Below are 17767 nucleotides of genomic sequence, written 5' to 3'. Positions count from 1 at the left end.
CTTGTATTTTTCTAAATGCCATAGAGAAGTTGGATAGAACAAATCTAGAAAGAGAGGGAAAAGAAAATCTGAAAGAAAAAAAATTATTGCTTTTTATACTTAGTCAATATAACTTCATTTTGAGGAATTAATTTGCTGTCAACCCATGTGCAACTTGGCGTGTTGACCTAACCTGTAATGTGACTTGACCTGCGAAACCCGTTTCCTAGTAGCTACTATTAAGTTGAGTTGTCGTTCCAAGTTGCCAAGCCATATTACGCCTCTAGAGTCGAGCAAAGCCGCTTTTCATAGTCGAGTCAAAGTTTTAAATATCTTTTATATATGTTTTTTTTTTCATTTTTTTCAAATTTATTTATTTATTTTATTTAGATATTTATCCTATTTTAACAAAACATGTCTTTTAAAAAAAGGGATAATTTTTTTTAAAAATATAATTTTTAAGGAAAAATAAAATAGTATTAAGATATTAAAAGGTTAAAATTTTAAAACATTGATTTTGGTAAGTAAAACAATATTGACATATTGGAAGGTTAAAATTTTAGTAATAAATTTTAAGAGGTAAAAGCCTTACCAACATATTTAAGAGTTTATGATTTTGAAAAAAGAAATTTAAAAATAAGATTTTACCAACATATTAAAAAATTTATTAATTTTAAAAAACATATGGTTCAAAGAAAAAATATAATTTTCATGAATCCTACCCACTATATTGTAGGAAACTTTTTGACAAAAAATCTTACCAATATATTAAAAAATATTTATAAAAATAAATAATTAAATGAGTGATTTATTTTATAAAAATTGATTTTGAATTTCCAATGATAGAATTACAAAGAACGTTGCAAATAACAATTGTTATGTAAATTCATAGGTAAGAAATTCTTTTTAAATTTTATCAATATATGAAAGAATTTTGAAAAGATTTTTAATATTAAGATTCACAGAAATCTCACTTGTCATAAATAAAAGTTTTTTATAATATATTAATGAATTTGAAGATGGAGTCCTTTCAAACATGACAAATAGTCTTCTTGAATATTCTCAAGGTGAGGAAATGTTTTAAAATTATTATCAATATATTGGAATAATTTGAGAATAATATCCACTAATTGATTATCTAGTAAGATTTTTAAGTTTTAGATAATACAAAATCAACTGATACTACTTTTAGAAGGGCGTTGTAAGTGGCTAATTTTGGATAATACGAAATATACCTATCCTACATGTAATTGTACTTTCAAACTCAATTTTGGTTTTATTAATTAAAATCTTTTCTTTTTTAAAAAATGAGTCAAGCTTAGGATTTGTTTTTAAAATGAATAAATTCAATTAAGAAACCAATAATGCCTAAATAAAAAATATTAATGGTGACTTTTAAAATTATGTTTAATAATAAATTTATAGGCTTATAAATTATGACATACACAAATATAAATAAATTATAGAAGCATTAGTTGAATAAATTTAAAATTTAAAAAGATTTATCTGATCCCAAGAGTGGTTATTAATTTGATATAAAGCGACTGCGGCCTGTCAATTGACTAAGCTCTCCTTTTTCTTTTTCCTTTTTTTTTTCCTCCGCGGGAAGAGAATTACTAGGACTACTCGGCTACGTTCAGTAACAAACACCGATGGTTTTTCATCTTTTTGCAACATTGGGTCTAGTAGAAAATCCATTCAAATCCAAATTAAGTACAATAAAAAAAATTCATAAAATTAGAGAACCCAACAAAAAAAAAAAAATTCAAACCATCTTAAACTGATCTTTGCACACTAGTTGCTTGAGGTAGCGAGTGAGGAGAGCAACGAACTAAAGTGACTCCATTGAAAAGAGTAAGAGCTTATTTTTTTTAAGCTTCAGCAGGAAAAAAAAAAATCACCCTCCCCTTTTTCTAATATTACAGCATATTCTATTATGTGCTAGCTTAGGAAGAAAGATCGAATTGGTGAAATTTATCAGACCCTCAGCCAACTTTATTACCTTCAGATAAAAAGAAAACAATTTCGGTCAAAGATGAAAAAGAATCTCGAATGAGGATTACCATAACAAATGCCTAGAGAATTTAATTGTAATTATAAATATAAAAATGTTACAGATTTTTATTTCATAAAAAACTTGATTTATTTTTTATATCCATCACTGGCCAATAAAAAATCTTTTATAACCATCAAATGTGCGTACGTAAAGCATATGAAACATTGGAACATATCATCGATTAATTAGGTTCATGGTCTATGCAAGTATGCATGGTACGGTGATTGAAAGATTTCTAAATATCAAATTTCCATATACTATATATTTTATTTGTTTGATTAAATTAAGAAATTAACATTTAACTAAAACTTTTCATAGCTCGAGTGATTCAATTAACACCTTAAAAACTTGGTGTAATTGGACTTGAGCTTGGCTCATCCAAATCAGTTTATTTTATGTTTATTATTAAGGTATTAATTACTAATATTTTAAAATATATTTTTATAATTAAAATTAAATAAAAATTATATACATTTATTTACTTATATATTACTAATAAAAAAAGATTTTTGAACAAAAGGTTTAACATGCAGTACCGCTGCCCATTAGGCCGTTAATTACTCAATTTGATAGAAAAAGTAGTTAACAATAAATAAAAGTTAATGAAAGTGGTTGGCCATGGACATATAGAAAATATAAACTATATGTCAAGAACATTTATAAGCTTAAACTGTTAAAAGAATATAATACAATAATAAAAAGTTTGAAAATATTAATCCAAGACAAAGCCTAAAAGCAAACATCAGGTCTACTTTGATAACATGTTGGTTGCAACATAACCAAGAGGAAGAGGGTGGCTTTTTCAGGTTTTATCTGCATGTTGATTATGCCTTTGAATTCTTCAATTTGCACCATATTCCTAGACGCCCATCTTCATTACTTGCAACCTTAAGTTTTCAACCAAATCTCCTTCTGGTCCGAATTTGTCATCCTTTTGGAAACTCTTTGTGGATTGGATTAACGATTTGTCCTCGTCAAAAATTGTTGAAGAAAGGGCTGAGAAGAGTTGTGGGAGATTGCTTCCATACGAAAAAAAGCTGAACTCTGGCATAAGAAAAGAGTGGCTTAACAGCATATTAGCCATCCATCGTTGCTTGGGATCCCTAGCAAAACACTTTGCTAAGAAATCCTTCCCAATACTTGACATGTTTTCTGGGATTTTGGGTGATTCTCCATTCAAAAGCTTGTTTCTCAAATCTTTCAGGTTGCTATAGTTCCATGGCATTTTCCCACTAATCATCTCAACAATAATGCAACCGAGTGACCATACATCCAATGCACCACTGATTTCTCCTATCACAGATTCAGGTGACATATAATCTGCTGTACCTCGAAAACCATATTCCCAAAGTTGTGGAATATCTTTTTCCCCACATTGTCTAGCTAACCCGAAATCCGCAATCTTTAAAGTATTCAAATCGGAACCGGTCTGAGATGGAAAAACCAAAATATTTTCTGGTTTAAGATCAGAATGGATGTATCCTCTGTTGTGAATGTCAACAAGCCCTTCAAGAATCATTCTTGCATAATCCTTCACATCACATTCGGGTATTTTGCCCCCATACTTGTTCATCAAATCCAAGAGACTACCGCCAGGTGCATATTCAAGAAATAAGTTATAAAAATACCCTCCATCTCGTTCAAAACTCGTGAAACCACCAAAACATTGAACAATATTTGGACAACCTATAAACTTTTTAAATATTTCCCATTCCTTGGAAAGAGAAAAAGACTTTGTTAAAGGTGCAGATTTTACAGCAAACAACCCAGAACAAGGAGAAGTCGTTTCCACCAAATGTACCACACCATATGCTCCCCTCCCAAGGACCTTAAGCTTCACTCCTTTCACCTCCATTCTATACTTTTCTTTCTTCTTCTCTGAACTTAAACGACTAGTTAATCGATGGTGGTATAAGGTTACGTACGTTTTATATAAACTTGTTGAATTAGGTCGGTTTCCTAATTCATCACGGAAGAATTCCAATTTGCATGTAAGCCGCCGTTAATTTGAGCCCAACCAATAAGCCCTATGATTCGGGTTTATGTCCTATATATTTGGTCCGTCATTTTATAATGAATTTACAACCCAAACTTTAATTATCCAGGAAGTAGTATATAGATATATAGGCTGAAATTTTTATTAAAAAAAATTCATTATTTTAACAAAGCATAATAATTAGTACTAACTTAATTTTAGAATAATCTTTTACAATGGTTAGACTTAAATTTGAAAAAACAAAACCATAAAGATTGATTAGTATAACTCTATTTAACGAAATTTTCAATTATAAGATAAATATATGATGAAAATAAACATAAATAGTTTTCCTTGCATTGCTACTGTTAAAAAACAATAATAATTAAAAATATTATAAAAATAAAAAATAAAGCAACATACATAATCACGTAAAGATAATTTGAAGGTATTTTGGCAATAATATTTAAAGTTATATAAACACGCTCTTGAAAGACAAAACTAATACTCCTTCCATCCCTATTTGTTTGTCTTATATTTACTTTTGCTGTGTTTAAAAAAAAAAAAAAAACTTTGACTTTAATGTATTTACTATTAAAATTAATTTTTTTAAAATTAAAGTTTCATGATTTTTAATATTAAAAATTAAAAAAATCATAAAAAATAATTTTAAAAAATAAAAAAGTAAGAGTTTTAAATATAAAAAAAAAAAGATATAATTTTGAGACATCCTAAAAAGAAAAATTGAACAAAAAAAATTGGATAGAAGGAGTATAAGACTAACTTTATATAGAAAAGATAGTCATGCATCACTACAGGGGTTTTGGTTTTTAAAGGTATTTTTTTTAACGTTTAATGGCGTTTATAAGCGTCACAAAAAGATTTGCGGTGTTTATGAAAAATGTCACGCAGAGTGCCGGCTATTCAAGCATCGTGATAAATAGCGATATTTTCAAAAAAATGCATTAATATTTACGGCGTTTATATCTGAAACGCCGTCAATTTAGAGGCGTTTTTATCTTTGAGACACCGCTAAATTAGTGGCATTTTTATGAGAAGAAACACCGTTGCTTTGGTGGCATTTGTAACTGAAAACATTGCTACTTTAGAGGCGTTTGAATCTGAAAATGCCTCTATATTAGCAGCATTGGTATCTTTATTCACCACTAATTCAGTGACATTTTTATGAGAAAAATGCCGTTACTTTAGTGACGTTTTTATGAGAAAAATGTCACTTAACAAGTGACATTTGCTGGTAAGAGCGCCGCTACTTATAGTGACGTTTTATGCTACAAACGTCACTAAATTATTCATTTACTGACCCACGACGAACGCAAATACCGTTATTATATAAAAATGTATCTTTTTTCTAAATTCTTTTAATAAATTTTATTTTCATTAAAGAGCTTAAATTCAAAAACTGAAATTTATATTAACTTCATTCACGTTTAAATATACATCTAATTAATACAAAATTTTATAATTAGTATAATAACATTTAAATATTTTATATACATTAACAAAATAAAAAATTAAAATGTATGAAATGAATGACTGCATACATTTTACTGGCTGCCAATTAATGAAGTTTTTTACCTTGGTCACTAGCGTGCTCAAGAATCGATTGAATAATACCATATAATTTTTAACACTTCATTGTAAGCTTTTTATATATTAAAGAATTTAAATATTTACTAAATATAATACCTGAGTTGGTGGAGCACCAAGATCATTTCCTAAAAATTGTTGTTGCACAAAATTCATAAGATAATCGAATCGATCATGCAACTACTGAAATTTAGCATGTTCTTGCTCCATTCTAGCACGTTTTTCCTCAATTTTGGTACGCTTCTATTATCTTTCTGCTTCCATTTGTTGAAAATATTGTTGCACAGTTTGTAACTCCCCTCTCAATATTGAAATGTCTCATGAAGATTGACTTGCTGAGAATGTAAATTACGGAGAACTATGTCCATAGTAGCCAGATGGTGTAGGACCCAATCCAAGGCTTCAAACTTGTCCATGTCTTTTGTTTCCAGCAACTTCTATGAATATCTGATTTTCTATTTCTTGAATGTTAAGAGAACTATCATATGCTACTTCAATCTCAATAGCCATTTTCTCTTTTGTTTTCTCCTATGAATTTGTCATATACAACTATCAAGTTTAAAGATTAATTGATTATACGTTTAAAAGAGTAAATATTTAATTTTTGTTAAAATAGATGATACAAATTATCATAATTTCTTGTGTTTCGACATTCATGTAAGATCCATCTTTTTTTTGTATGTTATGCAAAAAAGTTCCACACGTCCAATTGTACTGCCCATCTCATTCTCCTATACAAAAACATATGTTATTTGATATGATACATATCAACCACAACTTATTCATGCATATTAAGCCTGTCAATCAAGTATTAAAATTTCAAATAATTTTAAGCTCATGTATTTATATTTTGGCCCCGTAACAACACAATAGTCTTAAACATACGCAAACAATAAAATCATTTTGGGCTTTCACATATCGATCATGGAAACCAAATTCAATTATTTTCTCTCGGTTTAATATCAAGGATTGAAGCCATTCAATATGTTGAAAGCCATCAAAAAGTTTAATTTGTATATTTGCCTTTTATATGAAAAAATAATCCTAAATAGATATAAACGATAACTTTTTCTCTCATATCAACCCTAGAAACCAAGTTCAATAAATCGAACAAGTTTAATATTAAGTATTGAAGCTATCCAAACTATTAAAATACAACAATCACAACAAATTTGTACTAAAGGCGTAAATATATGTAAATAATAACTTTTCATATATATCATCTATGTTAACTAAGTTCAAAACTTTCAATAAGTTTAATATCATGTATTAAAACTATCAAACTATTAAAACAGAATAATAACTGTTAATTTGCATATTTACCTTTTAATGGCTGAAAAAGTTCATTCATTAGAATACGTTTATTATCATAAACTTACAATTTCTTTTTGCTTTCTTACAAAACTTTTTGATCCACTTGTGTGGCTATATTTCTATTGCTTTCTACTATCAATCGCAATTTGTTCTTTTTTCTGTCATAAAAAATAATTGCGTATATAATAGAAATACAAATATTACCAACTTAAACCATAAAACACTTTCATCATTTTATTCTACTATACAAAGTGATAAACTAGTACCTCTCTTTTTCTTGAGAACCAAAATCTAACCAGTTGTTCATATTGCCACCTAATCATATTACGAGGTAGATTTTCCATGATCGCCTCTACAGTAGTATTTCGATCAAAATACTTATTCTTCAAACTATGTTTATAATCTTTTCATTTCTTTCCCAATGACTTAAGCACAAATGAAGTTGGTATTTCAAGTACAAATCTTGACTGTAATAATACAATAAGAAAAGTTAGAATAAGTAAACAATCTGTAAAGTAAAATTTTTTTATATCTAATTAATTATACTAATACCTCAATAAAGTTTAATGCATCGGCCTTAACTTCTTCTAAAACTTTATGCCATGTTTCATAATAAATAGGCAATTTCATTCCATTACGGGCTAGCATGTCTAAAAATCCAGCCAATAGTTGAGCATCTTCACCAATTAGTTGTTTATTATAGTTTGCAGACACTACAATACGCTCGTTAAGAGTTAGTGCAAACAATTCCTTCAAAGTTATCTGACCTCTGGTCCTCCGATGACCATTGTTATCAACTGCAACAAATAAGAAATATATTGCAAAATAACAATACTTTTATCATTTACTCGAACTCTAAAATTGGAGTATATCATACCTGCATTCAAATTTAAAGCATAATCAATTGATGGGGTACTATCTAAACACGTACCTCCTGTATTACCAAATCCAATATCAGTTGAAAGGTGAAAAGTGATGGAGTTAGATTCAACAGTACATTCATTTCCCTCTAAAGGATTCAGTCCATAGCTAATATCTACAGGTGCCACAGACGGTTCTGAACTAATATCTCTGATATGTTTTCTTTTTAACCTACTTTTTCACATTGTAGCTTACCTACATCATAAAAGCGAATATAGAAAAAATATAAGTTTCCTTTCTTTCAGCAATAAAACCTTTCAAATAGCGTTTGTTGTGACAATAAGACTTTAACATCCCTAAAAACCTATAGCATAAAACATTAGTCATATGTTATTTTAAGTTGAGTGGCTTGATCATCAATAAAAATGCAATCAATCTATTAACAAATAATGCCTTTCAATAGGATACATCCATCGATAATAAACTGGCCCACCGACTTTTACCTCATATGGAAGGTGGATAACCAAATGTATCATAATAGTAAAAAAGTTTCGAGGGAAGATCTTTTTTAAATGGCATAAAGTAATCACGACTTGATCTTGAAGTTTGTCAAGCTTTTCCACATTCATACATTTTTGACATAGAGATTTCAATATGTTACTCAATTCAATTACCATAGAAGTGACTTGCTTTGACATTGATGAATGTAAAGCAATTGGAAGAAGTCTTGCATCAAAATGTGATAATCATGTGACTTCAATAAAAAAAGTTTTCGCTCCTTCAGATTCATACATCTTGATATATTTGACCCATAGCCATCCAAAACTTTGATATTTTTTAAAAACCTTACAAAATACATCTTTTTCAGCTTTAGAAATCTCAAAACAAGTAGTAGGCAATCGATATTTACCATTAGGAAGCAACTTCAAATGAACGTCTGGGTGAATCCCCATATCAACTAGGTTCAGCCGACTCTTTAAGTCATCATTGGATCTTTTATTCACATTGAGAATTGTCCCGATAAAATTTTTACAAACATTTTTTTCTATGTGCATCAAATCAATATTATGGCATAATAAATTATATTCCCAATAAGGTAACTCAAAAAATATACTTTTTTCCATAACTCAGACTCATTGGGATCATTTGCTTCATCATCCTCTTCATCACTTTAAACATCAAGATCACCAACTTCTGTATGACTATCACTAACTTCAAAGATATCCCTCACTCTTTTTCCTTGATTGAGTCATTTTTTTATAAGTGAAATTGATATCTTTTAACTTTGATAAAATATTAGACCCATTAATGGGTAAAAGTAATCTTTTCAACTCTTCAGTTTCATCAAATAGATATTTTTAGAATCTAAATTGATGATTATCATCTAACCATCGACAGTGTCCCATCTAACAAAACATCCTACCATTAGGTAACCATGTCGAACATGTCTGTACAGTACAACATAGACAAGCATAACGATCTTTTGTACTCTAACTAGATAAATTCACATAAGCAAAAAAATTATTGATAGTTCATAATAAAGCAGCACGCATATTAAAGTTTTTTGCTTTTGATGTATCATAGGTCTAAACTCTTTCTCATAATTACTTTAACTCTTTAATAAGAGGTTGTAAATAGATGCCTATATCATTACCCAAATTTTTTTTCTCAAGAATTATCATAGACAATATAAATGACTATTGTTTCATAGTAATCCATGGTGATAAACTGTAAGGAATCAATACAACTGGTTAAGTATTATAAGAAGTACTCATCATTTTGAACGGGTTGAACTATTAGATGCTAGTCCAAGCATAACATTTCAAGAATCAGATGCAAAGTTTGAAAACCTAGAATGAAATGATTTTCATGCCAAAGAATTTGTAAGATGCTGCAATGATCCATTATCCATCTGCTTCTCATGATGTCACCTCATTGAATCTATAATTTTGAAAGACATGAAGAATCATTGAAGTCTTGGTATTAATGAAAAATAGCGTAAAACCTTAATAGGCTTCTGTTTTACACATACCTCATCACCATCATCATTTAACCTTTCATCAAAACTTTTATCCATCCAACAAGAAATACCATACAAATAACAAGATTCTTGATTTTTTTATCCCCCCAATACAACATGCAATCATTGGGTCAACTATGAATTTTCTCATATCCGATGCCTAAATCCTTGATCACCTTCTTTGATTCCTTACAAGATTCATGGATTTTTGTAAAAAGAAACATTTCTTTCATAAACTATAATAATAAAGTCAATAAGTTTTTCATCCATCCACATAAGCATTTTAAGTGAAAAAGATGAACACAAAAAGATAACCTTGAATGCCTTTAATGTCATCTGCTATAAAAGGATCATGTTGCTATTAGGAAGCCTTTGAAGTTGAAAAAACTCTAGTGGAAAACCTTGACAATACAAACTCTCCATGAAAATACTAATTAACATATCCCGATAGAAATCCAATACAAATTAAATGTTCAAAAATAACTTGACGCATTTGTCACTCGATATTAACACACTTCACACATGGGCATAATATCATATTACCTTTATTTGTATTTTAAATGCAAAATAAAGAAAAATTTTCACTCCATCTTTGTACTCTTGACTTAAATCTTGATTTTTGCATCCAACTCTTATCCATTTAGTACTTGCTACATTATCAGACTAAATGTATATAAATAATTTATATGAAAATGAACATGTACAATGCTTAAGTTTACTATATTTTAAACAAAAGACAATAACAAGATCAGTACTTACACAAAATGAGAACTCCTTATTGTGAAGTAATTTATCCACTACTAGAGCCCTTGAATGTTAAAACTCTGCTGCTAACGTTGACAGTACCCAAGAGTATTTGTAGTTGGGGTTGACATAAGGTGAAATAAGGTGGGTTTTGGAGAAAATTGTTTACACCAAAAAGAAAATCATAAATTGGAAAAGCTGAAAGAATAGTTAAATAAAGTAAAAGCTAAAGTAAATAAGTAATGAATAGTCAAACTAGGTTTCTAAAAGACAATGCTCGAATACTAAAAGCTAAAGGAAAGGGAAAGTAAATTGTACTTAGTCTGGAAAGAGAAATAGTATAATAATGAATATGAAGCTTAAAGTTGGTGATTGGATGCGCTAAGTTTGGAAAAATTTTTATTAGACAAGATTATGGAAGGCATTTACTAAGAAAAATGCCTACAATAATTCTATCATAAATATTTTTTAAATATATTATAAGCACTTTTACCAGCGTCGTAGTGAAATTGTTTGGGATTATTAAAAGCGTTTAGGCCACAAAAAACATCATCAATACTTCATATAAATTTTTTATTTGTTTATGAAAGGTGATTTTTACATAATATGCCTTCAATAACACCTCATATCAGTGAAGGTGATTTTCTACAAAAAATGCCTTCATCGTTTGGGTATATTAAAGGCGTCTTCTATTGAAAACACCTATAATATTATACAACTTAAATTTTAAGGGGTTATTGAATGTTAAAATTCTAGCAAAATGCTTTGACTAATTCGTTTCATTTTTTTGAAGCAATTTACTGAAGGCATGTTCCAGTGCAAAACGCCTTCATTATTCTAATTCTCAAATTTTATGACGAATACTGAAGGTGTTTATTGTAGAAAAATGCCATTACTAAATGCTTATATTTTAGTTTAGGTATTGATGCATTGAATAATTTTCAAGTGATTTTATTTTAGGTCTTCTATAAGAAAATGGTAATTGAAGGCGCATATTAAAGAAAAACGCTTTTAAGCATCCCTGTTATTAATTATTAATGATGTCTTCTACAATAAAATGCCTTCAATATACTACGATGGTTATAGAAGGTGTTTATTCAAAAATGTGCCTTTAACATACCCTTAAACTTAGAAATCCATTACAGAAGGCGTTTGTTAATAACAGACGCCTTCAATATTTTTTCTTTTAAAATTTTGGGCATTATTAAAGGCATCTTCTACTGTAAAATACCTTTAATATACCACGATGAAATCGTTAAATGCATCTTTTATTATAAAATGCCTTCAATATACCACGATGGTTATAGAAGGTGTTTGTTTGAAAAAGCATCTTCAATATACCTTTAAACTTAGTAATCCATTACTGAAGGCATTTGTTAATAATAGACGCCTTAAATAGTTTTCCTCAAAAAATTTTGAAAATTATTAAAGGCATCTTCTACTGTAAAATACCTTTAATATACTGCCACATAAATTTTAACACAGTTATTGAAGGCGTATATTTAAGAAAAATACCTTTAATAATTTTTATTAGATTTTGTAGATAATTAGTGAAGGCGTTTGCATATAACAAGGCCTTCAATAATTTTTTTAAAAAAAAATTTTAAGATTATTAAAGGCATCTTTTATTATAAAACACCTTCAATAATTTGTTATAAACCATTAAAATCAATCATTATTAAAGGTAATTTTCTACTCAAAATGTCTTTTACAATTTTTATGAATTATAAAAGGTATTTTTTTTAGGATAAACACCTTTAATAAGTTAGTTAAATTTTTTTTCTAAATTAAAGGCATCTTTTTTGTAAAAAACACCTTCAATAATCTCCAATAAATTTTCAGGAGATTATTGAAGGTGTTGTTCCATGGAAATGCCTTTAATAATTAATTTTATATTCATTTCCCTACCTTGAACATCGAAATCCATAGACTGCTGGTACATAAAATGATTAAAAATTACGTTATTCAACCAAACCCTTAAACACATTTTTATCACACCATTGGTATCTTTATCCCTATTGTCACAATCGACCTTCAATAAATCAACCCTACGCACCTCTGTTTTTATCGGTAAGTTTTTTTTTTTTTAGTTTACTATATTATTTACAATATTGGATAGAGATTTTTTTTTGGTTATTTAATATTGACATATGTGTTTATATATTTTCAACATCACCGTAAGCATAGTCATCCAAGATTTTATTCATATTGCAAGTATGCTATTTCTATGTAGTACGCATTAAATATTGTGATTTGCTGAACCTTGTAGTCTGATATTGTAATGCCGAATGGTATTGTATGATATTAGGGGTCTAAATCATATATATGTTTAATGGTTTGCTCAACCTTGTTGTCTGATATTGTTTTGTTGAATGGGTTTGTATGAAATTAGGGGGCTGAATCGTATGTTGAATGGTATTTCTAAGTGGTTTACTGAAGGGTGTGTCTTAGCATATTGTTGAATGCTGTGCTGAATGGTGTTTCTATACGAAGTATGGTAGTGGTTGTATTAAATTACGTACAATGTTCAATTTAAATGGTCATATTATGTAATTCGTATAATTATGATCAAGATTACAGGTATTATGGACTCCGAACAACATCATTCTCCTTCTAATGAACATGCACAAGACAGACATGTAGGCCAAAAAAGAAAAAAAAAAAAGGGCCCAAATAAACAAATCAAAGTGACAGACACAAAAATTCATGTTGACTTCAATCAAAGTGGATAGTCTGTGTTTGAAAGAGCTGCCAAGATGGCTACTCATATTAGAGCCATCGTCCGTCATGCGATTTCAATTACGTGCACCAATTGACAACGAGTTCCTAATGATATTAAGAATGATATATGGCAGTCGGTTGTGGTATATTTATTCAACTATTTCATAAAATTTGTTAAATGATCAATTAATTGAAATTCAATGTGTTCATACTAATTGTGTTAACTTATTTAGGAACGGTTCGACATTCCAATTGACTATAAAAAGATTGTGTTGCAATCTGCAGGAAAAGCATTTAGAGACTTTAAAAGTAGATTGACAACCTAATATATTTTACCACTGGCTGGTGAAGGTGTTGTATTGGCCGTTCCACCTGCGGCATATGCAGATGTCATAAGTGTTGAAGATTGGACGAGTTTTGTTCAATATCGACTTTCAGAAGATTTCTCAGTACGCAAACCCATTTGCATTAAAAATTATTTATAAGTCTTTATGCAATATAGTCTTTGATCTTTATATGTGATTGACGTAATTTCTTGATTTTGTAGAAAATCAAAGAACAACAACAGGACATTTAGGTTAAACAATAATATCACCATCGGACAGCAATAAAGGGATATGCAAATATGAAGTATCAGCTTATATGTATTCACACACTTGTTTTATACTCATTAATGAATATTTATGAACATTCATTTCATACATTTTGATTCTTTTATTGCGATAATTTAATAGGAATCAATGAGCTTTGGCACAAAAGTTTTCAGATGAGATGTTTGGAAACAAGGACATCTATGGAAAGATGGATCCTTTGCAGATGAAGCAACTGAGAAAATGGTAAAAAAAATTATATGCATAACTATTTTTTTGATATAATGTATGATTGGCATTGTGGTTGCATCCATGAGTGTATACTAGCTTGTATAGATTTATTGTTATAGCGCAACTGATTATTGTCTTTCAAGATGATTACGCTACCAAAGTCAAATCTGGTGAACTAGTAACCCAATATGGCAAAAATCCATTGTCTTTAGCATTAGGCAATAAAGAAAGGCCTGATCGGGTTCATAGGGTTGGTAAATTTGTCTTGCCTTCAATGTATTTTGGTAAACAACCAAAAACCCCACAAATGAGAAATGCACAATATGAAGCAATAATTGAGTAACAACAGCAATAAATTAACGACCAGGAGTAATGCCTCAATGACCAACAGTAAAGACTCGATGCTTTGGAGTCTATATTGGCAGCAATGCAGTAGGTTATACCAGTAGGTCGACCCGATAGCATTGTCCATGTACAAGAAGCTTCCATTGGAAGTAAAGAAGTGATCCCATCCTCCGTTGCCACCTAAGAAGTGTGATATTATTTATAATTTGAATATTAATTTATTTATTATATTGATTGATTTGATTTTAATACTTATATTTCATTAAATATTGTAGCAGGATGTTCAGACTCACAGTATAACCCTTGCTCAACTTCCATGAATGAGTTATTCAAATATTCACTGGAGCATTTATCCGGAGGAAACTTCATAACCATTGAGTCTGAAAAATGGTTATTTGATAAACCATCATTTTCTTTCATTAGTGTGGAGGAGGTTAAAGAATTTTGTGAACTAGATGAATTATCAACTATTGATATCATTGGTTATATGAGGTTAGCTTGTAAATACAAATATGCACATTCAATATGTAGTAATCTATATTAGGGTGTAATACTAATTAGCAGTGTTGATTGTTATCGTGCAGCTTTCTATATAGAGAGCTCAAGGGGAGACAATTGACTAATAGATTTAGATTCATGGACCCCAACTTCATTAGTGAGTAGAGTGGCATAGTCACTTACCGTGCTAATCATGTGATCATACGCATGAAAAGATCGGCTGATTATTATTTGCTTCCGTATAATGCACAGTAAGCTATATTCCAACCTTAATTACTCTAACGTTACCCAAATCTGATCACATGCGTAATCTGAGTATATCATTGTTATTATTTTAAAGTCGTCATTGGGTGCTGATTGTGATTGACACCAAATCCTTAACGCCATAATTACTTAATTCAGTTAATCCAATGGCAATGCCTAACCCCGATATTCAAACTTTTATAAAGAGGTATTACACTTTATTATATTATATATATTCTGTTTCTTCATAAGTAATTTTATTTATGTATTAAGTAATTTTTTTCTTTTCAATTTAGGATAATATCTGCATTTGATAAGAAGATAAAGAAACTGAAATGGGTGTCATTACCGATAAATATGAAATATATTATTTTTATGCTGAGTTTGTATAGATAAATATTTTCTAAACCCACTCAATTTAATTTTTAGGTACCTCGTCAACTCGGTAATACTGAATGTGGATATTATGTCCTTCGTTTTATGTGGGAGATAGTGTTACATGATTTTATGACCACACCATTTAAGGTTAGTATAAATTTCATAAACTTCTTATATCTTGAAAAAAAATAAAAAGGTACATTATGTTCTCATTTCTTAACATTTGCTTCTGATTTTTTTTTAGTGGGAGGGTAAAGAAAGCTTTACTGAAGAGGAACTGGATGAAGTGTGTAAAGAACAGTATGATTATGTATTATCATTTATCAATGTTGATAAACCTTAAAGTTAGACATTATTGGTTGAATGTAAATATATATGGAACAAATTGTTATAATGTTTTTAACATGCCATGTTGAATGGAAACTTTAAGTTTGTACATTGGGGTATTGGTTTAATATTATTGTATACTTAACATGAATACACTATTTGTACTTAATAAATTACTGAGTACGATTATTTCAGAAAAGTATATTAATATGGTAACGTTATCAATTTTAGTTTTGGATGTGTGGTCAATATATTGAAATACATCAATGTTCATTATGTAAATTTCAAAATGTAATTCATAGTATCAGATATATAAATCAAATATTTTCTAGGCATAAATATACAACTAATAGCAAACATTTTTCTAAGCATAAACCTATAATTGACTACACATATACAATATCAAATATGCTATTTTGATGTAATTAATGAAGGTATTTTTAGCAAGAAAACACCTTCAATCATCCCTGACAGAAAATATTGAAGGCATTTTTTACCAAAATCGCCTTTAATAATATCAACTACAATGTTTTTGAAGGTGTTTTTGGGATATAACTGCCTTCAATAATCCGCCCATTAAAATTTATCGTTGGCAATATTAAAAGGTTTTGAGCAAAAAATGCTTTCAAGCATCCCTTTCAACTTTTATCTCTAATTTATTGAAGGTGTTTTTGATAAAAACCGCCTTTAATAATCACAACAAAAACTTACTTTTTGGATTATAAAAGGCGAGCTCGACCAAAAACGCATATGGATTATTAAGGGCGTCTCTCTGCGAAAAACGCCTTCAATATTCTCTAAAAATTTTTTTAAAGCAATTGGTGAAGGCGTTTTTGTCAAGAAAATACCTAGAATAATCAATTACAAATAATTTATGCAAAAAACCAAAAAAAGGCTAAAGAGAGGGATCGAACCTACAACCTTATGGTAAACATCCGTACGATCTAAACATTTTTATAAGCCTGTGAAATTTTTTGGTCAAATTATTAAAAGCATTTCTTGTGAAAAATGCCTTCAATAATCTCATATAATTTTTTATGATGTGATTATTGAAGGCATTGTCTGCCAAAAATAACTCTTTACTATTCACTAAAATTTTTAATAAAAATTATTCAAAGCGTTTTTATCTAGAAACACTGTTGATATCAAGTCTTGGGTGGTGTTTATAAGTACCAATACTGCTATTTGAAAATTTAGTGGCATTTTGATAATAAACGCCTGAAGTTATATAAAAACACGAAAACTAGTAGCGTTTGTAAGTGAAAGGTCACTACAAAACTGCCGCTAATACGCCATTTTCCTGTAGTGCATTAATGAAAACCATTGATCTTAGTTTATTTCAATTGTCATGTTCAAGTGAAAAAAGAGTACCTACCAAGGGAAATTGGAACATGATAATATATTTAGAATTTACTACTCATATGTACCAGTCTGTTTAAACACAATGCAATTACCATTTATCTAGACCAAAAAGACATGCATACCAAAGAATAAAAAGAAGAAATTTTAACAAAAAATAAACATAAAGAGATTTTTTCAATAAATCAGTGTTGTACATGAAACTTTTATACAAAGATGTACTATTTTATATATGTGCATCAAATTTATATGATAAGAAATGAATATCTAAAATTGTATAAAATAAGCAAACATGACATGTATAGTTGCTAGGCAATTTATTACATGAACATGTTATAGACTACAATGATAGGTATATTGAGACTCATTTACAAAGACAATGCATACCTGAAAAAAAATCAATTGACCATTTCTAAAGAAGAAATTGGCATAAAGATTAAGGTAACATGGCACACAATCATGATAATAGTTAATAGTTTGACTATTGAATTTGAAAAACTGACATATTAGCTTTTATC

At 29.1% G+C, this 17767-nt stretch overlaps 1 protein-coding gene across 1 annotated transcript; it reads right to left on the bottom strand.

Annotated features, from left to right (window-relative positions):
• Positions 1-2871: 2871 nt before the first annotated feature.
• On the bottom strand, positions 2872-4138 carry LOC111313194 (mitogen-activated protein kinase kinase kinase 20-like). Its single transcript, XM_022913869.2, has one exon. It carries the CDS (start codon positions 3888-3890, stop codon positions 2895-2897), a length of 996 nt encoding a protein of 331 aa, XP_022769604.2. The 5' UTR covers positions 3891-4138; the 3' UTR covers positions 2872-2894.
• Between the last annotated feature and the right edge of the window lie 13629 nt (positions 4139-17767).

Source organism: Durio zibethinus, chromosome 23, assembly GCF_047325235.1.
Source record: "Durio zibethinus cultivar Kanyao isolate XHJ-2024 chromosome 23, ASM4732523v1, whole genome shotgun sequence".
In the NCBI taxonomy this organism is placed as follows: Eukaryota; Viridiplantae; Streptophyta; class Magnoliopsida; order Malvales; family Malvaceae; genus Durio; species Durio zibethinus.
Note: the sequence above shows the minus strand (reverse complement) of the source record. Positions and strands in the feature narration are given on the sequence as shown.